Source organism: Mirounga angustirostris, unplaced genomic scaffold (genome assembly GCF_029215605.1).
Source record: "Mirounga angustirostris isolate CCGP_5_RB_7025 unplaced genomic scaffold, mMirAng1.0.hap1 SCAF_11, whole genome shotgun sequence".
Classification (NCBI taxonomy): domain Eukaryota; kingdom Metazoa; phylum Chordata; class Mammalia; order Carnivora; family Phocidae; genus Mirounga; species Mirounga angustirostris.
The window spans coordinates 97,854,785-97,878,857 of NW_026991719.1; the positions used below are offsets into that span (position 1 = coordinate 97,854,785).

A 24,073-nucleotide genomic window follows, 5' to 3' on the forward strand; every position below is an offset into this window, starting at 1 on the left:
TTGCATAATCATCATACCATTATCACATCCAAGAAGTGTTATGTTGACAGAATATTACCCAATATCAAATCCATATTGAAATTTCTCAAATGATCTCCAAAACATCCTAGATGTTTATGTTGATGAGGGATTCAATCAAGAATCATGGATTTCCGGGGGCACCTGGGTGGCTCAGTTGGTTGAGCGACTGCCTTCGGCTCAGGTCATGATCCTGGAGTCCCTGGATCGAGTCCCACATCAGGCTCCCTGCTCAGCGGAGAGTCTGCTTCTCCCTCTCCCTCTGCCCCTACCCTTACCTGTGCTCTCTCAAATAAAAAAAACATCTTGAAGAATCATGGATTTCACTTAATTGCCTTTTTTTTTTTTAAGTCTCCTTTAATCTAGATTCTAGAACAGTACCTTTGGCTATTTTTCCTAACGATACCAATATTTTTGAAAAGTCCAGGTCGGTTGTCTTATTTGTAATCTGGATTTGTCTGATTGTTTCTTCATGATTAGATTCACATTCAACCCCTTTGGCAAGAAAACTATAGGAGTAATATGGCTTACTTCCCATTGTGTCACACTGGGGGGTCCACGTGCCATTGCCCTGTTACTGGTAATGCTATATTCGATCACTTATATAAGGGGTGTCTTCTATAACTCTTTATTGTAAAGGTACAGTTTTTTCTTTGAAATTAATAAGTGATCTGTGGATTAATTAAGAATGTGCATGTTTAACAAGCTCTTATGGTGATTTTTGAGTGCCCTAAAGTTTGAACTGCTGTTTTGCACGTTGTGATGTGAAGGAAGGTCCACAAAGGCCTTGTCCACCTCCTGAATACAGACTCACCTGGGGCTGAGTGCATCTGTCTTCACTGTTCACCTCCTGCCCCACCTCCAGATGCCCCCTCTGTCTTCGCTGGCCCCAAATCCCTAGCCCAGGAGACACTAGTAGGCCAGATGGGGACATTGCCTCCAACATGAGTGAGCTCGCTCCCTTTATCAGTAAGGTAATCGGCCTTGTGAGGAAGAGCCCTTAAAAAGGATCCTTACATTAACCCAATGAGTGCACGTATGGGCACACTGAGGTTCAGAGAGGTGAAGTAACTTCGCCAAGTTATTCAGGGTGGGCACTGGATTCGAATCCAGTTTCAACTGTACAGCCCATGCTTTTAAGCACTACGCTGTACTCCCTACGGAGCACTCATTCCACCTGACTTCAGAATTCTCTCACTGTCTTCTTCCGAAGCCTTCCGGGCCCACGGCATTCCTGAGAGTAAGGAAGCAGGGGCCCTGGCCTTACTCTCTTTCAAGGTGGGGAGACGGTGCGACACAGAAATCAAGTGGCACTCCTGCGGCCTTACGGCAAGCGAGTGGCTGAGCCAGGCCGCCGATGGAGAGACCGTAAGCTCTTGCCTATGAACTTGATTTTGATTTAAGAGGCAGCTGAGAGCCACTGCGATTTCTGACTGGTGCTCGCTGAATCCAGAGTGGGTTCAGCTGGATTAATATCACTGTCCTTTGTGCGGGAAAATGCTGTTGCTTGGTAATAAACAGGTTGGCAGGGTTTGGCGGAAAAGGCCAATGCTGCCCAACAGCCCCTTCTGTGCTCGGCGCACGTGATTGACTGCCTTTCGGCTTCCGGCTCTCTGTCCAGCCTGTCACGGGGAGAAATGCCACCTCCTAGATTCTAGTCAGCTCCAGAAAACCTCGCGCCCCCACCCCCACCCTCCTTTCCCAATAAACAGAAAACGAGCCTTGTGGAGGGGCTCCACATCTGCGTAGCCCACATTTTCCCCTGATCTCTCAATTCTTCTGTGAGAACGCCCAGCCAAACGCTGCGGGGACATGAAAACGACACGACAAACCAACCCACAAAAAACAAGACCGTCCCCTACTAGCAAGCCCCTGGTAATCTGGGGGTTTACTGCCCGGTTTAATCTTTAGTTTCAGGTCGCCCGTTTTCGGGCGGCAGAGGTGGCAGGAAAACATCCCTGCACCTGCTGCAAAGTGTCAGCTACGGCTGGAGATAGACGCAGACAAACCCATCTAGAGTTGAAGCCAGCACATGTACGTAGAAGGTATCACCCAAGTTTAGTGTGCCCTGATAAATTAAACAGCATCGCATATAGACACAGAAGACGCCAAAGTTGGAGGACTCCCAAGAGGTCATCCGGCAAAGCCCTCCATCCTACTCGTCACCCGTGGCCGAGAGACCAAAGTTCGGGCAGCTCCAGTGACAAGCGGCTCGCTGGCTTTCAGAGGCAGTTGGCGTCCGTGACCGGCTTCTTTTCAACAAAGGTCTTTTCTAAAACAAGGGGAAATCCATCCTCCCAGGACCTGCTGGCCACTGGGGGCTACTGCCTTCCTCAGAACAAGGCATCTCCTTGGGCACCCAGGCCCCACCCCCAACCCTAGAGGGACTGAAACTTCTAGCACTACAGTTCCTGAGCCAGAACCCTACTCCCCCTCCGACCGCTCCCTCTGATGGATTGTGTCCCTGAGCTCCGGTTCCCTGGGGGGTGGGGGGGTGGGGTCGATCGGTTGGGGCGGCCCCACCTCTATCGCCCCTCCCCCTCCCTGCCCACCCAGCGAGCACAAAGCTCCTGGGAGTCGGGGCCTCTGTGGGCCCACTGCAGTGCCATGACTCCGCTTGCCAAAAGCCACTTGATGCAGCAGGTAAGCAGGAGTTAGAGAGGTGCATTGGGTTTCTGAGAGGCACCAGTCTAGCTAAGGCAGAAATAGGCTCTAACTTAATAAGCTGCTCATCACACACAGTAAGAGACACCCTGACTTATTCAAAGACACCGTGGGCGGTGCAGAGGATGAATAAGCATGATTCACTGCCACTCTGGCACCCGGGGCCCGAAGAATAATAAAACCCAAAGAATTGTAGCCGCCTGAGTAGTAAATTAAGAGATCCGGGGCTCAGCTAGACTCTAGACATCAATGTTACCATGGTGATAAAGGGCCCGGCGTTCAGCAGCTATTAGAGAGCAGGCATCTAATAGGCTAGTCTATGTCACAGCCAAAGCCCAAGGGGCTAGCAAAGAAGACCAATTAGCATATCCATTCATTAGGGGCCTCTGCACACTTCTTCTCTTAATTCCAATTAGTTGTTTGTTTGAACCGACGTCTCTTGTCTGCATTATGCTCATTAGTGCCTTTTAGCCACTGGAAATAGGCTTGAATCTCCACAAGGACCTCACAATTTCCCAAGCCTTCATTTTTTCCCCCTAGGGGTCTAGGCTTATACAGTCACCAACCCATAGCCCTCAGTCCCTCGAAATGAAAGCATCTCTCACTGTACAACTGTACTCGACAGATGGAAACTCTGCTCAGGAATGTGATGCGCTAAGGGTTCTTCCTGGAACCCAGCGAAGTAGGGATCTGGGGCCATTATCTGGACCATTCAGGTCAAGGAAACCCTCTGGCCTTAGCCAGTGAGCCTGCTGGCTACGCCCACTGGCCACTACTCAGAGGCTAGCTGTGCGGGCGGGGGAGCTTCGGGCACCGGGGACCATACTGGCATCAGCAAAGTCGGGCAGTAGCTGTTCCAGCTTGAAGGACCGCCCTTCAAGGTCCAACCCAAACCCCACCTATTCCGGGAAGCCTTCCCTGATCTCTGCAGCCCCAAATAAGTTCCCCCTCCTGCATGCACTTTGAAGATGACACCTGATGCCGGGCAGTATTCGCGGACAGCCTCAGGCCCTCGGCTGGCCTGGAGCTTCGGCACCCATGACTTCAGAGTCCACAGGTCACTAATGCTGGAAGGGTCTGGGGTTCTAGAGAGTGCCCAGCACTGCCCTCGCTGACTGCAATGGCAAAGAACTCTTAAGCCCCACTGCACGTGACCTCCCAGAAACTCCCTGAAGATTTAAGGAAAGCACACCACTATACAACTGCTCTTTGGTGGCTCTGGGACACACTCCACCCTCCCCCCAGCCAACACACACGCACGCAATTGTGGAAGTGACCCACAAGAACAGATGACAGAAACTAGCCCATCTCACGGTGGAGGCGAAGATTCTCTGAAGAGTGCTACCAACTCTTTCTTCCTCTGGGAACAGGAAGACCCAGTCCATAGCTTTCTGTTCCCCATCAGCAACCCAGCAACCATGTGGTTTGACCAGAGCAGGCCCCCAGGAGAGGAGGCTTCTAGAAGCAGCTGCGAACACCTGCGTCCAAGGACTGGGCATATACAGTTTGAGAGACTGGAGTCATTTGCCGTTGGATCTGCTGTCAAAGCCTCTCCTTGCCTCTCTTGCCTCCGTAGCCACCGTTCATTTGCAGCTCTGCTGGCCACTTCCCGCTCCAGCCTGCTGCACTGGGCGGCAGACTGCTCCCCCAGCCCTCGTGGCAGGAATGGTTTCTCCTGTAGCTAGTCTTTTGAGTGTGAACTCATGCGGACTTCTGTCTTTGAGGTCCCATGGGATTTTGTTCTTTTTACCCCACCCAAGAGCTGGCATTCCAGAAGGCAGCCTGAGCTATAGTCAAAATACATTGCAAATATATTAAGTGTATGGCAAACCCCAAGTGACCCAGAAGGCTCGGGCGTGGGAGATTCTGGAGAATGGAATATTTTGTTACCTGAGGTCACGTTGCTCCAAATCTCCTTCTGTCTTCCCCCTCTTGGGTTTTTTCCCCAGCTTTATTGAGATGTATTGACATATAATATTGTATACGTTTAGGTGTACAAGGTGGTCTGACTCCCTTATATATTGCAAAATGATGGTCACCATAGTGTTAGCTGACAAAACCTTCATCACGTCACTTAAGTGCCATTTCTTTTTTATGGTGAGGACACTTAAAATCAACTCTCTTAGCAACTTTCAAGTAATAATACAGTGTTATTAACGATAGTCACCATGCTGTACGTTAGATCCCCAGAACTTGTTCACCTTATAAGTGGAAGTTTGTACCCTTTGACCAACATCTCCCCAATTCCCCCACCCCAGCCCCTGCTAACCACCATTCTACTCTGTTTCTATGAGTGTGGCTTTTTTAGAGTCCACATATAAGTGGGAGCATACACTATTTGCCTTTTGTTGTCTGACTTATTTCACTTGGCATAATGCCCTCAAGGTCCATCCATGTTGTTGCTAATGGCAGGATTTCCTTCTTTCTCATGGCTAAACGATAGTCCTCTGTGTGTGTGTGTGTGTGTGTGTGTATCACGCTTTCTTTATCCATTCATCCACTGACAGACACTTAGGTTGCTTCCAGACCTTGCCTATTGTGAATAATGCTGCCCCCCAACTCTTGATTTTTGAAATCTTGCTTACATGACTGTGCTCTTTTCTGCGTTAGGAAGACAAGACTAGTTAACCTATCCTCTGGTTTCTGAGGCTTACAAAAGGGCTTTGAGATTCTCATATTTAACATTAGGAGTCACACAAAAGGCTTGACTGGAGAAAGTGTGAGAGAGCCCAGTATCTACTGAGATCAGGTTAACCCCTGGAATGTATTTTGCTTTTATTAAAGTCCAAAAAGAGGACTGAGTTTCTCTTTTTTTGTCAGTGGCCTCTTTCTCATCAAATAAGGGTATGGAGCAGGGAGGGACTCTGTTAAGGAAGAGTCCTAATTAGTAGCGTTCTAGTAAATGGAGTCTTTATTTTAAATTAACCACTATTGAAGCTGTCTTCATCAGAATAGCCTAGGCTTGGAATTATGAATAAGTCAATCTATCTAAGCTATTGTGCTGGTTTTCTTGGTTATGTATATGCCCAGAATCTCATTATCTGCAACATTCTCAGCCACCTGGGTATAACGGGGTGATTTGTGAAAGAAGGATCACAAATTCCACCCAAGCCTTTTAGCCACCCAGGCTCTGGTGGGGTGGACCGAACAGACCAAAAATGCTATACAATGTCTTGGCTCTTTCTACTAATTTTTCTTTTGTTGGATCCCACATTGGCTTTAGGAGTTATATATGTCTGGGAAACTGACACTGCAAAGTTCTGGCCTGTTCCCTGCCCTGATGCTAAGGGATAAATATAGATCTCAACCACTACAGAAATGTGGCCAGGATTCCAAGGGGTGTGTGCGTGAGGGGCAGTGACTGATGGCGCCATTCTGACATGTGGGCTAGAAAAAGGCTTCTTTATGTCCAAGACCCTCTTTGGGGAGGGGAGGGGTAAAGCAGGAGCCTGGCCTCTAAAATCGGAATGCATAATCCACATTTCAAGGGGCTCATGGGTTGACACAAATAAGGAATATTGTAGGTGGCTTGATGTGTGTGTTGGGGGGGGCGGGTGGGGAGAGCAAAGGGAATCTTTCCTGACACCCTAGATCCTTTTGCATGAGATCAGTCTTATGAAAAAAGAAAGTTATTCTTGGCCATGTCCCCTCACCCCCAACTCCCACCCACGCCCCACCTCCTGCACACACTGATACTCAGCTCTCAATTGAGAAGAACATGACTGAAGATTTCCATTGGGCCCATAGTACCTCGGGCGCTAGAGAAGGGCAGAGGGCGGGTAGAGACGTGAGGTGAGGGGGGTGGTGAGTCGCTCATCCTCGTGACCCAGAATATCTCCCCCCTCCCTGTGATGATGAGCTTGCTTTTCCATAAGGGCTTTCCTTTGATTCAGGGAATGGGCCAACCAATGAGAGAGGGGCATGTTAGATTATTTTGGGGAAGGGCTCATGCCAGGAGGGTTCACTTTTACTAGGCGCCAAGTGTCCCCAGCAACCAGTGTCTCCTGTACCAGCAGAAGCTCCAGAACTCTCACCCCCTGGCCTGCCTCTGCCCCGTCTGTGCCCACGGAACAGCCATGAGAAGGCAGCTCCGGTCCAGAAGGGCTCCGGCCTCTCCTTATGCTTATCGCTACAGACTTGTGAGTCCCGGGGAGCAGAATATTTTGCCCGCCCTTTTGAGGGGGGTGGGCTGGGGGTTGCGTAGATCTTGGCTTATGGCCGCTTCTCCTCAGCATGGGCAGGAACAGCGAGGTGTAAGGAAGCCTATAATTTCAAGATCCAGCGGTGACTCCTGGCACCCCACTGTGCCCCAAATTGCTGCATTAAAGGAGGAAGCCCCTCTTCCTGGGGAACAAAAGACAAGGGGAGGGGAAGATGCCAAAGAATAGGGGCCTTCTAAAATTGGGGGGGGGGGAGTCTAGAATTTAAACCAACAGAGCTTTTGGAGTCTGGGAGTAGAGGTTTTGGTCCGATAGCAGGAAATTTTAGCCAGGAGAGAGAGGAAGGGGAAGAGGAAGGGAAAGACACAGCCCACCCAGCTGTCTTCAGTCCCCCGGGGCGGGAGCGCCTGAGGAACCCAGCTGCTCTTTTTCTAAAGCAGAAATTCCAAACTCTCGCGAAAAATCAGAGAATCGTAGATAGAAGCCGGGCGTAATCTTAGACATCATCTCTCCAGAACCCCTCATTATGTAAAGGAGGCTGCTGGGGCTCAGAGCACAGGAGTGACTTGCAAGTTAGTGAGAGAGCTAGTGAGAACGCCAAGTTTCCTCACTTCTAATCTTGGGCTCTTTCTATTAGACGTGCAGTAGGCAACTCCGTAGCCCTCTGATCCTCCCCCATCCGTTGCCAGCCTGCCTGCCACCCCACCCCACCCCACCCCGCCCAGCACACACACATACACACACACACTCTCAGCACGCGCTTCTCTGCTGTCGCCATTTATCTTCATCCAGGGTGCATCACAGATTTCTTTGAACCCACGGTTTCTTTGCATGTTCCTTGCTAGAAATCGTTAATATATGCCACACGCAGTACTTTTTTTTGGGGGGGGGGAGTCTGAAATCTCCCCCAGAGAGGGCTGTGATCTGAGCCCCAGGAGGAAACAAAGCTTAATCCACTTTTCTTTGGAAATGGCCCCTTATATAACCAGGGAGTTAAGTAAAGACTGTCAACAGCCTGCAGAGGAAAACACGAATCCTTCCAAGTCCATGTCAACCTACAGAGGGCTTCCCTTCTCGGCCACACCGTGTAGAATCTTTCTTTGGGCATTTCAAGAGTCCCTCCCAGCTTTTGGCGCACTCACAGCCTGTAGGGCACCTAGAACTCTTCCTTCCTTGGCTTCTTTTCTCCGTAATGTTGCTAAAGGGTTGTGCATAGGTTCAGTTATTTGGCAAGTGCATCAGAGGAGCTTGCTCTTTATAGGAAATGCTTGATTTTAAAGGCATCGGGGGATCTTGCCCTTTAGAGGGAATACTTGATCAAATTTAAAAAGAAACTATTTAATGCAGTGGTTAATCATATGCTAATTTCTCTTTAAAATCAACCAACCATTCAAACGTTTACATGGTGTTACTCAATGCAGGGCACAAATTTATCCTTTGGGTCACACTGTTTGTTTATATGTTTATATATTTAGAGTGCTCAAAATGGAGCCACCCTCTGCCCTTCAGACTCTTCCCTTTTAGGGCAACATGATGGCCCCGGCACACACCCACTACTATATTCCAGCACATTCAAACACACTATCACAGGAGGGCACTGCCTCTCATCACCAAAGGATTCCCTACAGGATTCTGTTAAATAGTTAGTTGCACAAAAGTGCCTCCCTTGCACAATGTGAGGTTCTCCTGTCCCGGGAAGCAGAGGAGAGCAAAAAAGACATTTGAGATTCCTGAAACTCAGGCAGTGTGAGAGCCGTGGGGAAATTAGCTCGGAGAAGGTTAATTCTTCCCGGGAGGGTAAAGCTTTAAATGACAAGCCATCTTTAATGGGATTATCATGAAAGCTCATATCTACAAATAAGATCAGGCTGAGGCCCAGGCCAGCTGCCTCCTCTGTGGAGCAGAGGTGGAGGGCAGGCCCCCCCGGGCAAGAGGGAGAGAAAAGTTGTTCAGAAAACATAGAGGGGACTATAAATCCTTTCGCAGTGAACCATTCCACCTCAAATTCTCGGAGATTCCCAGGTGCGGTAGATTCTTGGGGGGCCATGAGGACTACACACCACAGTCCACAAGGCTGCTGGGGTTTAGGACGACAAGCTCTGTGAGAGCAATTTCCCCAGAGTCCAGGCTCAGGTTTTCAGCGGGGCAGTTACCACTGGCGCTCGTTCGGTCCCCACTGGCTCCCGAGCTGTGGGCCCCACACGGGGGCAGGGCCATCAAGGAGTTGGAAAATATCCACTCTGCCCCTTGGGTGCTCAGAATGTAGTTGGGGAGGTCAAATGCGTCCGTGTGTTCGCACACAAGGTAAAGAGATTTAAGAACATTTATTAGTCCATTCAACGCTGAGTGATGGGGGCTTTTCTGAGTCTTGTACCGTGAGTCCACGTCAGAGCCAGAAATCCTTGATTATGAGCACCTACGATCTCTTGGGAGCAGAACCCGACACACCTATGGTGGCTCCATCATTCTGTTAACAGCGTCTGGGCGCTTGCGCTCAGTGTGCGAGGGGAGACACGTCACTGTCCCGGGTAACAAGAGACACAGGTTCTGTCAACTCGATCACAAATTCGCTGTGTGGCTACAGCTATGTCCTGCTCCCTCTCTGGGCCTCCGAGGGACAAGGGAATCTTCAGGGTCCCAGTCAGTTCTAGTATGGTGTGTGATAGAAAGCTGTACATCGGAACAAACTCGAGAGCCATTCAGAAGTGCTTACGATCCAGAGCTAGACAGCGCTGGCCAGACTGAACACTGAGAGCAGAGCCTTGTCATTCTCTGTCCCTTTTACTGATTCTGAACAATCCAATTTTCTGAGCCCCCCCCCCCCCCAATGGCAGCATTTTTAGCTGAGTGTCCTCTAAACGGCCTTTGAGGAATCAGGCAGGGAGGGGGCAGCATGGAGCCCCTGGCCTCTATCATTTGACACATCCAACCCCAACAGGTGCACAGGCCCCGCCACCCTTCAGATTTGGACAGCAGAGAGAAGGGAGGGTGGCCTCATTTTCTGCTGCTGCAGTGAGCCTTGGCAGACCCCCAAAGAGCAAAGATCCAACTCTCCTGCCTATGGCTGGGAGGCATTTGAAATACCGTTGGTGAAGTCTGGGTTTCTCTTTTTTTGTTTAATTTCCTTAGAACCACTCAGAGAAGATTATAGTTTCAGATCTCAATGACTGCAATCAGTCAATCAACAGATATGTGCTGAGCACTCACTACGTGCCCAGATTTTTGCCTAGGGTATGGGGTGGGGGTGGGGGATGGGGGGAGACTAAGGAAATATCAGTTGAGGTTCCAGACCTTCGGGAGTCTGTTCGACCGGCGGAGGTGCCAGCCCAGGCAACAGTCAGAGAAGCAGCAAACAGACCCCTGTGTTTTGTTTTTGCTAGGGAGGGAGTCTAAGTTTTGAGGAGGGGTCCAGCCCCTGGCCTCTCCTCCTGCTGTCTGTCCCAGGCTACTTTCAGATACAACGTGGATGGTCAGGTTGAGCACCTGCCAGCTACAGGACCGACGGTAAAGCTGGCTTGGACTTAGAATTTGCCATGGTGGACTCAAGTGTCTAAAATGAGTCTGTTCTCCGGTGTTGAGCTCAGCTCTGCCCTAACAGGCCAGACAAAGCGAGGCCAAGGCCCCAGGACGGAGGAGTGACATAAGCAGAGTCCTGGGGGGAAGAGCCCAAGGGCCTGCAGCTGAGAATAAAACTTACACCTCTGTGGAAAGAATATTGGGTCAAAATGGGTCAAAGAAAGGATATTTCCTCCAAAAGAGCAGAGAGAGAGAGAGAGAACATGTGCCTCTTGTAACGAGGGGGAAGCGTCTCTGAATATTGAGTCGTTTTCCATTCCTTTTGGCTGGTGGGATGTGCCCTGGGGAATTTTTTCAAAAAGGGGACTGTGTTTTGTCACCATTCCAGGATGATCAGGATGAAGTGAACCAGAACTACTTAGCAGATGAAGAGGAAGAAGCTGAAGAAGAGGCTCGGGTGATGGTGGTACCCGATTTGGAGGAGGAGGAGGAGGAAGAGGAGGAGGAGGAAGAGGAGGAGATAGAAGAGAAGGAAAAGGAGGAGGAAAAGGGTCAAGGTCAGCCAGCAGGCAATGCTTGGTGGCAGAGATGGCAGATCGTGAGCGAATACCTGTGGGATCCGGAGAAAAGGATGTCTCTGGCCCGAACAGGTCAGAGTTGGAGTAAGTCCCAGTTGTCCCAATGCCCCAGTCGGGTGTCCTTTGCTTTTGGCTTGGTGTCCAGGACTCCTTTACCATACGTTGGATGGGCTTGTCTGCAAACTTCTCTTAGATTTCGTGTGAAGGGCTGGATGCCTAGGGAAATGCCTGGACTGTGGGCAGATCCCATCGGAAGAAACTCCAAGTATGTAAACACACTAGATTGTGGAGCTGAAAGCCGCTGGGCTCAACTTCATTTGCGATGCAGAGAGACAGTAAGAATGAGTTGAGAAAGCACAGATTTGTTGTTGTTGTTGTTGAAGTCCCGGCCCCATCACTTTCTATCTGTGTGACCTTGGGCTCATCCTTTACCCTCTCTGAGCCTCATTCTTCCTCACCTGCCAAATGAGGGAAACAACCCCTACCATGTTTCTCCCACAGGATCAGCCTGAGGCTCCCGTCAGATGCTCCAGCTGTAAACTTGAAAGCACAGCTGACCCTTGAACAACACAGGTTTGAACGGCACACTGCCCCACACGGGGGCTGTGTTTTCCCCCATAAATACAGCGTAGTGCTGTAAATGTATTTTCTCTTCCACAAGATTGCCTTTTCTGTAGCTTACTTTATCGTAAGCAGACAGCATATCCTACATGTAATGTACCAAATACGTGTGAATTGACTCTTCCTGGCTTCTGGTCAACAGTGGGCTATTAGGAGTTACGTTTGGGGGAGTCAAGACGTAGACACAGATTTTCAGCCGCACGGGGGTTGGCACCCCTAAGCCCCGCGCTGTTCAAGGGTCAATTGTACTATGCAGTAGACTGTTGCTAGGATATGAGACCCCAGTCCCTGCTAACTTGACCGCGGATTTATAAAATCTCATCGTTTCACCCAGTAATGTCCGAAAAGGAAAGCCAGGAGGCCTGCCCTTGGCCCCGGCTTGTGGGTGCTTTAGGCTCCCACGGTGTACACAGAGAAATTCGGTTTAAAGGGGTCATTTCTGGCGATTACGGCCGAGCCCCCGTCGTGCTCAATCAGTGGCAGAATGGCATTCCTTAGCCACGGCCTTGACTTCACGACCTCTCCAGCACCCCTTTCCCAGGGTCCTACTCACCTCTTGAACTATTCATGCTGTGCCTTCTCCTCGGGAGATTGAGCCTGTGGTAAAATTCACACTTGCCACACTCTCTGCACAGCTCAGAAAAAGAGTAGCCGCTGGCTTGGCACTCAGTTAACCCAGGAGAAAAACAAAATAGATGACTCTGCGGATGAAATCAGAGTCCCCCAGGGCCCAGGGTCTAGGTTGCTGAAGTTGACGGTCATGCCTTCTAAAGGCCCCTTTGGCTGAGAATTCTCTCCCCACCTAGTTTATGTTTCTAATTCAGCTCCGTCAGGGTGAGACGGCCAGCCCTCCTTCCTGGAATTAGGAATAGCAGGTGTGGGGCTCTGAGCAACGCCCACCTCCCTTCACCCCTCCTCAGTTCCCAGCCCCACCCCTGCCAATCCCTCAAACTCTCAACTGGAACAAATGTACCATTCAAGGAACATTCCAACATTCTGGAAGCTGCAGACAAATGCCGGACACTCACTGGGGCTCCTAAGGGGGCACAGCTGTTTCTCCCTTGCCTAAAGAAGACTGGGAAAATAGGCCTTGTGAAATGCAAGTGTGATTCTGGGAGAGGGAGCTGTACTTTAACCCCTAAACAGCCAGCCATTGGAATTTCACCAGATGAGCTGATCCATGTGGCCCCTGGGGAGAATAATCCACAGGCCAAAAGAGAATGATGGGGGAGAAAGTTTCAAGTGCCCAGGGAAGACATGGCAGTGGGGACACCGCATGGTAGGCCATATCCGGGCCTCTGGATGGCAGGTCTGAGGAGAGTCCAGGAACTCAGGCTTATGCTGTTGGGCTATGCCTGGGCAAGGGGCACATGGTGATGTTAATGCCTAGGCCACCAAGCATATGCTTTGCTGCCCTCTTTGCTGCCCTCTTGCTTGAAAACTAGGTGCCCACTTGAGCATTTACTAACCCTATCCCAGCCTGCACATCGACATGACCAACATTATTCACCCAGCCTATGATAATACTATTCCGGGTTTTTCCTTTGGTAGCTGGGCAACTTCTATTTTTAGGAACTATCTGTTATTTTATTGGATACTGACAAGAACCATATGAGGTAGTAATATTATTATCCCCATTTTACAGATGCAGAAACTGAGGCTTAGAGAGGGTAAGTAACTTATCTAAAGTCACACAGTTATTAAGCTGCAGCACTGGAATTCAAGCCCAGGTCAGATGAACACTGGGGCTCATCCTCTTGCTGGAACACCACATTGTCTTCATGAAGGGTAGTGATGAGCAAGGCCCTGATGGATAGGGTCTCAGGACCTGATGGGATGTTTTGGTGGGAGGAATGAAGAATCTAGATCATGGGGCCCAGGCTTAGGTAAGGCATTCAGAAGAGACTCCTGGATTACCTAAAGGAGTAGCCCAAGTAAAACCTGGACATCCAGGGCAGAAAAAGTTGGAGGGTGCAGTGGGTTCCGATGGGTACGGTGCTTGGTCTTCCTTGGTGGGGATGGGGGGGTGGGAAGCTGTGTTAGCCCATCACAGACTTCAGGGCATAGCTCAGGGGTAAGGCTCAGGGGACTCACCACTAGTGCCATTCTCCCCTCTACACTTCCTAGCCATACATCCTACGCAAGGCAGAAGACATCTCCAAGGCAATGTACCTGTATCCCATTGCTTTCCTTTCATCCATGAGACTGAGTCTTCTAGTCCCCCAGGATGGCTCCAGTCATTGACCCCTTCCCAGGACTGGGGACCGGGGTTGAGGAAGGGGGTCGGAGGCACAGGGCACATCCCATCAGGGCAGCCAGTGGGCAGGAGCCAAGTACCACAGGCGCACGGGCGCTGCTGTTTCTTCTCCAGGGATTCCAGCGGAATCGATGTGTTCCTGCCCCAGTTCTGCCTCAGTTCACCTTATGAAACATCAAGGTTCCATTTCCAGTTGGATGCCTGAGGATCTTTTTTCTCCCTTCCTCCGCTCCTCCCTCCCCCCCCTTCTGGTTAATTTTATTTGGTTCATGGTTCAATTTAAAAATTAATATTTGGATTCAGTTTTGGGTACAGCAGAGTTATGTGGTTTGCTCCGGTTTCTGGTTCGTGATTCAGTTCAAATCTGTCTGTTCCGACATCATGTCATTGCTGTGAGCGAAGCCAGATATTGTTGCCGGAGAGGGCCCCAAGGAAGACTTGAAAAGAGCTTCTCAGCAGCCATCTCGGGCTCATTCACCTCACTCGGTGCTGCCTCATCCTGGGGCAAACCTAATCCCAAAACAGCCTGCGGAGGAGGCATTCAGACAACCGTGCTTCTTTGGGTCCTACAGCAATAAGCACATGAATAATAACAATGGTGAGGACCTGCCGTGTAAAGAGCACTTGGTATCTGCCAGGCTCTGTGCTATGCTATTTATATGCATCGTCCCACACCAAGAAGGAAGTCCTATTATAGTCCTCATTGTACAGATGAGGAAATTGAGGCCCAGAGAGGCGAGCAGTATGTCCAAGATGAAACAGCGAGGAAATGGTAAGGTCAGGAAAGGACGCGAGGAGAAGCGGAATTTCAGATATTGTTAGGGATGTAGATCAGTATATGACGTGAAGTGCTAAGCTTGTTCCCATTTTACCTGTGAGGACTTGGGGGCACAGAGAGGTTCTGGAACTTGCCCAAGCTCACAGGTAGAGCAAGTGTCGATAATTAAGTACAGTTTCTTCCTCCTTCCTTCCCCGTCGCGTGTTCTTTTGGAAAAGCAGAGCCACTTAAACTTTTGCTAAAGATGAATAAGATTTGAAATAAGTAGGGTGAGGCCTCACTTTGCCTTGATTAGAGTAGAGGCAAGTCCAGCGGAAATTAATCAAAAGTTTGAATTATAGGCTATGTGAAAAGAAATGCTGTTTTCATCTCTTGCAAATACATATAATCACTGGAGCCAAGCCGCTAGGACTTTTCAGGGCACCTGCTTTAATGAGGGCTCCCAAGCAATTTGCCCTCTGCAGTACTCTCAACTCCACTCCCCTGTAATCTTGCTCATGGCCATCATCTGCTCAACAAGCCCTTCCATCGGAGATGCTGTAAAGGTACACTGCAATCAGACCTCCGGCACAGTTCTCACGAATTCCAAATTGGTGAAATCTGAATAAGCAAGGACATACTGAATCTGGGGAATATGGATAAATAAATAAATAAATAAAAGCCATCTCCCATGTTGGGGTTGGTTCTAGCTCATGAGTTCAAGCGAGGAGGCAGGAGGGCTAGTTGGCAAGCACTGACCACTCTCATCTCTGATCCTTCTGCAGGCCTGATCTTAGTCATTTACTTCTTCTTCTATGCCTCCCTGGCCGCTGTCATCACCCTCTGCATGTACACGCTATTTCTGACCATCAGTCCCTACATGCCGACCTTCACTGAGAGGGTGAAGCCTCCTGGTGAGTGCCCAGATGCCCCGTGCTGTCAGCAGTCGCTGGACAGAAATCTGCTTGGACAGCATGTTCAGCCTCAATTAACTTTGGCTCTTCCTGGTAATGACTTAGGGATTCAATTATTAAGAGTAAAAGTAAAATGGCACTTGGCAAATTATGGTCCTTTTTGTTTTGATTGCCTGGGGGGTAATGGTTTCATGGGAATCAATACAAAAAAATTATCCCAAGAACGGGTTAATATATCCAAGACCTGTTTTCGTTGCCAGGAGTTATGATTAGACCCTTCGCCCATAGCCTTAACTTCAACTTCAACGTTTCTGAACCTGACACTTGGCAGCATTATGTCATTAGCCTAAATGGCTTTCTCCAGGGTAAGTAAGTGCCTTTGAATGGGGGAAATCTCTGTGGAAAGGTGATGGGTTGGGGGTGGGGGATTCGAAATTCACAATTCACCAGAAATCCCACCCTTACTAACCCCAGCCCATCCTGGTCTTTCCTTACCTTGCAACCCCCTCAGCACCTGTATATACAATCAGGACTGTTCTAGTTTGTGATTGTATGTTGTCTTGAAAGCATATAAGCCAAGGCTCCAGCAAGATGCTAAGTTCACTGGGGGCAGAGAATTTGTTTTCTTAAACATCCAGATCGCTCAATAATGACCATTTATAAAAGATCATTCCAGGGGGTGGGTAGTGGTGAGAAAAGAAGAGTGTTCTCCAGAATGGGAAGATTCCTGCCTCCTATACTTTCTCAAGGTAAGAGAATTCCTTTCTTGGAGATGGGCCATCTTGAAGGAAGAGAGCAAGGGTCTTGATTTAATAGCATCCTGGCAGGGAGTTAGAGAAAGAATCTCTGGGTGACAGTCACTCTAACATTTTGATAGGAAATGTTTGCAAGATGCCTATCTCTATAGTGTCATCAGATACACTTTCAGGGACCGAGTGGCTTTTTGAGAAGCCCTTCCATGGACTGAAAGCTGAGGTAGCAGTTTGGTTAAGGTCCGACACAGAGCACGCAGGCTCTAAGCCCCAGTGGGCTGCATAAATTAGTTGTGGAAAAAAGCCAGTTTCATTGCTTTGGTTGTCCCTGCCTGGCTGAAATGGAGGGATAGGGAGCAGTAGAATGTGCACTGAAAGAGAAAAACAATCTCTTATGTGATGGGAAGGGTTATGTAAATGCATAAATTTTGTCATTTAACTTTAACCCTGCATAGAAGCTACCGTCAGGGTGCCTGGGTGGCTCAGTCGTCGGTTAAGTGTCCAACTCCTGATCTCAGCTCAGGTTTCGATCTTAGGGTTGTGAGTTCAAGCCCCGCATTGGGGCTACATAAAGAATCTACCATCTCCATTCTACAAATGGGCAACTGAGGCTCAGAAAGGGGAACGTGATAAAAGTCTCCCAGCAGCCGAACCAGTGTTTAAAACCACATCCATGGTTGTGACACCTTCGCTACTGGAGTGTGGTCCAGGACCCGCAGCATCAGCATCCCCTGGGAGTTTGTTAGAAGGGCAGGCTCTCAGGCCCCACCCCAGACCTGTTGAATCAGGATCGGCACTTGAACAAAATCCACAGGTGATCTCTATAAACTTTAAGGCTTGAGAAATACTGCTTTTTGTAATTCTTTGTTGCTGCCATATGACCGGGACTTAGAAACTCAGCTTTGTAACAGTCATGCTCAGTGTCATTTTGGGGAAGTCTGAGTTTCAGATTCCTCATCTGTAAAATGAGGGGGACTGGGTCCCTTCTGAATCCATGTAGTTTTTTGAGCTCAAAAACAAAAACAAAAACGTTTTGGGCATCAGAGCCAGCACAGTCTCGTCTTTTCTTTCAAACTGTCTGTGAGCTATTCCAAGTGTGTTGTCAGAATCTCTGCTGAGGAAATCCCTCCAAGAAGCTAGTAGATAGAGAAATACCAATTCTGACCTGACGACAGAGATGGAGAACATTAGGGAAAGTATTGGGTTTTTAGTTCCTAAGGGTAGATAACATGCCCTATTTAAAAGGAACACATCTCTGAAATAGACATCCCAGAGTATCAATTTCATTCCCACGAGGACTGGGATTTTGCAATAAGGGTCATGCCCATGTCACATTATTTTTAATGGAACTACCTCAAGAGAAACAATGAGCACGTGATTAGAGCTTCTATTTAGAAACTTATTATTTGAACATAGTTCTTGTTCTAAAAAAAAAAAAGATTAAAACGAAAACTTGAGTCCAATGTAGCTTTGTCAAAGGAAAAATAAAGGCTTAACCGTAATTGGAATAGATTTAAAATTCCCAGTTGCTCCTTAATAATATTAAACCCAAGTCACAACCTGTCTAGATGACAACCCAGCAGTACATCTGGAGTTTTACCCCCGGTAGATTATAGGTGCACAGACTCCTCTGAAAAACTAAGCTACTGGGAACATGAGTGCATGGGGGCTGGACCTAACAGGACTAACTGGACTCCGTCATTTAAAACCAAATTGGAAATAATGCAGTCATTTCCAAAGCCCAGTTCAGTGGCATCTGGTAGTCCAAAGAGTGAGCTCACAGACAGCCCCTTTTCAGCTCTCTCTCCGTGATATGTATACCTTGGACACATGCTCCTTTCCATCCGATGTAAATGGACATGAACCCTGAGTGCCTAGGTTCTCAGTAGACAAGATCTCACCCTCTCACGTTCTCGGGGGAGACCCTACAGCTTGTCGTTGGTTTCTGTCTTTCAACCTAAGCTTCTCTTTTGTGGTGCTAACTTCGGTCTGTAAAGGATGAGAAGCTGGTTTATCTCCTCTTCCTCCCTCTTTCTCCTCTTCCTCCCTCCTGTCCCACAACACACACTTCTCATTTTCTTGTGTCTGGTGTCTCTCATGGACCTCCAAGGGAGATGTTTCCTAGACTGAACTTAAAAAGATTTAGCCCAAGAGGTTTGCTTCCTTATATAAGCCAGGCGGTGACATGATTCAGTCCCTCTTCCAGAATCTACTATGTGCCTCTTCCTCTTCCAGAAGTAGAAGGGGCAGCCCTCCCCAGTTTACAGTTTGCCATCGCTGAAAAAAAATAATGGAAAATGGACGTTATACGGTGACCAACACATGACCCAGAGATAGCTATTCCAAAGTTTGGAGGGAAGGAGAAACAATCGAAGTGGGCCCAGGGGATGAGCCTGAAAGGCTTCCGGGAGAGAGGCTGATGGGGGGCCTTGGCCACCGACGCCAGGTCACAGAGCCTAGGCCAGGCTGAGTGGGCTCTCAGAGGAGCACCAGAATGCTGCAGAAAGGAAACTAGGGAGGAGGACTACTGAAAACGTGGCCCTCCCCTGCAGCACCTGTCTAACAGGCCCACCTCCCCCCTGCTGCCCCCCCCCACACTTTAGGTTACAATGACAGTCTTCAAGAGGAGATGAATGTAGATTGTCCCCCGGGGCAGTACTTCATCCAAGATGGCGATGAGGATGAAGACAAGAAGGCCTGCCAATTTAAGCGCTCCTTCCTGAAGAACTGCTCGGGCTTGGAGGACCCTACTTTTGGCTACTCTACTGGACAGCCGTGCATCCTTCTAAAGATGAACCGGGTATACTGGCCCTTGATACTCCGGTGATACTAAGTGGAGGAGCTGGGTGGGAAGGCTCTGGCCCCTCCGTTTCTCTTGGGCTCTGTATTCACACCCTGCAAGTCTGGCCACTCTTACTGACAGCATCAGTAATTCCAACAACCGGACAAACCTGTCAAGCAATAATCCCTTTTTCTCCCTGAATACTTCCTATTTCCACCCTCCTCTCCCGCCCCTAACCTGCCCTCTGATGCCCTCTGTCAGTAACGAGGTCCTGAGCTGTTTGGAACAGGGGACTGACATGATGGGAGGGGCAAGTCTTCTATTACAAGAGACACATTTTCCTCCTCTCCTGCCATGCCTTAGGTGTGGTAGAGCCCTACCAGGCACATCCCTCTTAAAACCAGAAAGTTCTTTACAGCTTCGGGGTTCTCTTGCTGCCTTTACCATTGTACAAACATCAGGCACAAATACAACAAGGAGTAAGCTGAGCTGCACAGCTCTGGAGATATTTTTGCATTTTTTGCTTTTTGTAACATTCCTGAGAGGGCGAAATAGGTTAAGTTTATGCCTACGGAAGGGGTGGCTTAAGGGGGGGTTTAGAAAAGCCCCATTTTTACTGTCCAATCCGTTTTGTGTTTTGATGTTCAACAACAACAACAACAACAATGCTGGTTTTCTTTTGATAGATTGTAGGCTTTCGTCCTGAGCTTGGGGATCCTGTGAAGGTGTCCTGCAAAGTTCAGGTAAAGTGCCTTTTTGAGTAAGTATTGCTAGCCCATCTGTTTTATGTAAAAAGATGGTTCATCCCTTCCAAGGGTTTCACCATGGATGCCGGGCTATGGGTTAGGGAAAGGTTAGTATGTCATAACTACGCCTCCCTCTAGTACCTTCTGGCCTCCCTCTTGCCAGAAAGCATTCAATTCACGTCTGTGTGTGTCGTGCGACTGTGTGTGTCCTCGCTGGTTTATACCTGTGAACGCCAAAGAATGAACCTGCTAAGGGCCACAGCAGGGACCGACAACGGGCCATGGCATTAACTGGGATTCTGTTTATACTTTTGCTTTTAGCTCTAATTACTTGTTTCTTTGAACTAAACAACCAGCTTTCATTAGAGTCATTAGTCCCTGCTTTTAAACCAGAATTTCCCTTTTTGCACCAATGACCAGTGGCACTCCGTGTTACAGTAACAAAGGACTACCAGGGAAGTATAAACAGAACTCCATTAATATGCTAATTAACTGTCCTCCGAGGGACCATTAACTTCTATCTCATCTGCGCCAATTAGCTCCTTTGTAGGAAGAAGCCCTAGATCTTGGGTTTGCTTCTCAAACCGGAAGCAGTAGTTCCCTCCGGTTTCCTAACATGCACTGCACCCCCAGCCCTGGACGGCTGCCTCGCTACTGTCCTCAGACCTCCAGCCTTGAGGGTGGTGGGTCAGAAAGCAGAAAGAGGCAGCATTTATTGATCCCTTAGGCTACGCCAGGTACTTTGCTAGGTGTTAGGGGTGCTGAGATAGCTATGACTCGGTCTCTGAAATCGGGGCAACCACGTATTACAGCTGCTGTGAAAGGTGCAGCGGGGACACGGAAGATGAGGGTTGAAAGGTCAGGCCGTGGTTTGCCCCGTGAACAAGGTAGGAAGGACATCCATTCTGTCCACCCGGACATGAGTGTGCGTAAATATACACACACTCCAGACGTGAAGACAAACTAGTGGCACTGATTCCACAGGCTATTCACAGACGTGAACTGCGTTGCTTTCTAGAAGAAAATGTAAGTAAATCATAAAGACCGACTCAGTCTTAAACTAGCATACTAATTGGCTTGAGCCCTGCTTATAGTTCCCTAGTGGAAGCCATTCGTTTTTCCGTTTACACAGAACCTTGCTAAGAACCGTCCTTTAAAAAGAAAACAAGAAATAGTCAGAGTCGTCATACATTCCATAATAATCAGTTGGTCAAAATCCACACCCACTTGTGGAAATCAAGCAGGACAAGGTCATCACTAGAATAAGAGTATACTCTGAACGATTACACTATATTGACAGAAGCAATCCCATGACCCCAGTGAGTGATCCGCTAGTAGTGAGCACTGTCTGTCCCTTGTTAGCCCCCAGACCTCTGCTATATAGGGCAAGCCAATGCATAGGCAGAATGGTCAGTCCCCTACCTGACATGATATGATGAGGGTACACTTATTTATTTCATCTTTGCAGTGCTGGTTCCCTCTTGCTTATCCTCCTGAGTTCACCTCCTGCAATTAAGCACTACGGAGAAGGTGGTCAGACACATGAGTTTCGGTGGGCCAGACTATAGGCTGTGTCCCTAGGCAGCAGACCCCTGTGCACCTGGTCTACCTTCCAACAGAACTGAGCCCACGGTGTGCAAGTTGTCGTGGCGTGGGATTTACTCAATATGTTCTAACATCTACCTGCCTCAACGTCCAAGACTGGGTGCCAGGCCCAGGATGATTTTTTTTTTTTTTTTTTTTTTTTGGAGAGGGGCTGGCATGGTAGGCCCTCTTGCTAGAGCAGCACCAGCTACTGCCAGCCTTCTGGAGCCCTTCTGTCTGGGTCCCCTAGGAGCCAGTACAGAACTATATCGAGCACATTCAGCCTCCTCAGTCCAGGCCTCCCATTCAATATTCTTTCAACTGAAAACCGAGGCAGTCTCTCCCTGGAAATGCTCTGGGGATAGGTAAGCTATGCCCCATTCTGCTTTCATGGGTCTTCCTGGGACAGTTGGTTATGGGTCACATTGTGATTTCACCTGGGGCACAGGCCCCTTGAGCTCAGGCTTCAACCCACCAGGGGACCCGGCATCCCACATACACCTGCTTTTACTTCCAGAGAGGCGATGAAAATGACATCCGATCCATCAATTACTACCCAGAGTCGGCTTCTTTTGACCTTCGCTACTACCCTTACTATGGCAAACTGACTCACGTAAGCCTGTATCCTTTTCAGTCTTTGCTGTCAGAAAGGGCTCAGAGACAGAGGCAGGCCTGTTCGGAATTTCTGAGAATTAGGGAGCAGCATGTAGTAACAGTGGGGTGAACAGTGGCTGGCCAAGACCAGGAGCTCCCTCTACCAATTCCTAGTACAACCACTCCTTTCCGTATCTGAAGGTATTTCAGCTCTGGTCTGGTCTAACTCCTTCAGATTACAGATGGAGAAATTCGAGTTCAGAGAGAGAAAGCGACTTGCCCAACACATATAGCTAATTAGTGGCAGAGCCAGGAGCAGACAGATCACTGTCATTGCACTCCACGATACCCAAATAATCACACCTGCCTGCTTCTCCCAGGTGAAGCCTTGGGGCGGCGGTGGTGGGTCATAGGGCGAGGCTTCACCTTTCCCAGAGACATTGGAAAGATACTAGTTCTGGTTTCATTCGTGGTCTGATAGCCAGAATATCCTATCACACAGAGTTAGAACTGGTTTTCCCCAGAGGAGGGTCAGACATCTGACAGTGGCTTATGCAAGAAGAGTGCCATTTCCCCACCATCCCAGGGCAGAGAGCATGTCAGTTGCTTTAGCCATTCGTGACTTGGCATCATGGGATTTGCTCAGTTCCCTGTGTGAGGGTTATCCCATCCTGCACTGAATATCTGCTCCCTTGCATCCTGTTACCCACCGCCACGCCCTCCGCTCCTCGCACTTAGGATTCATGTTCTTCCGCCTACAGGTTAACTACACCTCCCCGCTGGTGGCAATGCACTTTACAGATGTGGTGAAGAACCAAGCGGTGCCCGTCCAGTGCCAGCTGAAGGGCAAGGGCATCATAAATGATGTCATCAATGATCGTTTTGTGGGTAGGGTGATCTTTACTCTGAACATAGAAACCTAAGAACTTTGCGGGGCGCTCCCACTAGTTCTGTTTCTGTTTTATTTCATGTACCCCCTGGTAGTACCTGAATTCCTTTTCTTCGCTCAGGACACAGCCAGATGGACACCTAAGACAGCAGATCATCTTTCCTTGCCTTTGACATATGTATAAAATGACATTGTGGGATTGATTTTTTAAAGGTAGTCTCTCCTGATGACAAATAGATGATGTTAATTTCCTTTCCCCCTACTTAAAACTAAAACCCATTCTTGCTGCTAGAAGTCTCACCACAGTGTAAACATAGTATCTGATAAAATTCACAAGAGTCATGAAGGAGAATATCTATGATGATTTTAAATTCATCGTGTTTTGTAAAATTGTGTTGTTTTTAGAGGTGAGATTCCTCCCAACCAGGCTGATAACCTTTAAAAAAAAAAAAATTTTTTTTTTTCTTAACCTGCCTGACAAGTTCCTTCCCTGGGAATCACCAATCAGACCGACTCAGAATACACCTAGGGCTACCATACCTAGAGAACTCTATATCCAAGGGTGCTTGAGGAACTGGCTGCCTCAAAAGGGCAACTAAATAATACTGATTTGACGACTAGGTTATCTTCAGCTGGGACAGAAAGCAGTGCTAACTGGATATCGTTCTGGAATAGAAATGAACACCTTTCCTATGACTTTTTTGGGGAGGTGGGGTCCATAGCAACTGGGGAGAATACTTACCATGTGGATGTGATTGGCATTTGATTCCTTGCTCTGTGGTGTGATCATCCAAAGGCAAACATTCCTACACACGGGTTTGTCTCAGCTTCAGGCAAAGGAGAAAACAAGGAAGATCTCCACCAGCTAATTATTCTTGGGCTATATGCTTGACAGTAGTATAATGTTCTTCGAGACCATCTGGGATGGGCATGTTGAGCCCCAGCTACAGCTCTAGGGATTGAAATCACGGTCTGCCAACTGATACACAGTAAGACAGAAAGCTCCCGCCGGGCCACCCAAAATCCAAGGCCCATTGCCAGTGTTTCATTTGCCTAGAAAACGTGGGGCAGATGTTTATCCAGGTTGTGGATCAGCCAGGCTGCTTTGTCTTATCTTTGGCCATGCGACCATTCCACTGCTTCTTAACACCTCCACCAGGGGGAGGGCTGGGACAAGGAGAAAAAGTGAGCATTAGAGAATTGCATAGTGTCTCGGGGTCCAAAGTTAAGCTTCAGTGCCA

At 48.7% G+C, this 24,073-nt stretch overlaps 1 protein-coding gene across 2 annotated transcripts; it reads left to right on the forward strand.

Annotated features, from left to right (window-relative positions):
- The first annotated feature begins 6,593 nt into the window (after nt 1–6,593).
- ATP1B4 (ATPase Na+/K+ transporting family member beta 4) lies at nt 6,594–23,681 on the forward strand. Of its 2 annotated transcripts, none has more exons than XM_045881923.3 (8): nt 6,594–6,821; nt 10,747–11,020; nt 15,357–15,485; nt 15,746–15,850; nt 18,841–19,037; nt 19,706–19,762; nt 21,867–21,962; nt 22,705–23,681. In XM_045881923.3, the coding sequence occupies exons 1-8, from the start codon at nt 6,759–6,761 to the stop codon at nt 22,864–22,866; spliced, it is 1,083 nt and encodes a 360-aa protein (XP_045737879.1). In that variant the 5' UTR covers nt 6,594–6,758; the 3' UTR covers nt 22,867–23,681. The 2 variants fall into 2 exon arrangements, with proteins under 2 accessions (XP_045737879.1, XP_045737881.1); XM_045881925.3 differs by having other exon boundaries at nt 10,747–11,008.
- Nucleotides 23,682–24,073: the final 392 nt, after the last annotated feature.

What these genes read in the sequence shown, in the direction of transcription:
- ATP1B4 (XM_045881923.3), top strand. Translation starts at nt 6,759, where the DNA reads ATGAGAAGGCAGCTCCGGTCCAGAAGGGCTCCGGCCTCTCCTTATGCT. An exon ending in TGAGAGGGTGAAGCCTCCTG is followed by an intron (nt 15,486 to 15,745) that starts GTGAGTGCCCAG and finishes TTTCGTTGCCAG; the next exon opens with GAGTTATGATTAGACCCTTC. An exon ending in TCCTTCTAAAGATGAACCGG is followed by an intron (nt 19,038 to 19,705) that starts GTATACTGGCCC and finishes TTCTTTTGATAG; the next exon opens with ATTGTAGGCTTTCGTCCTGA.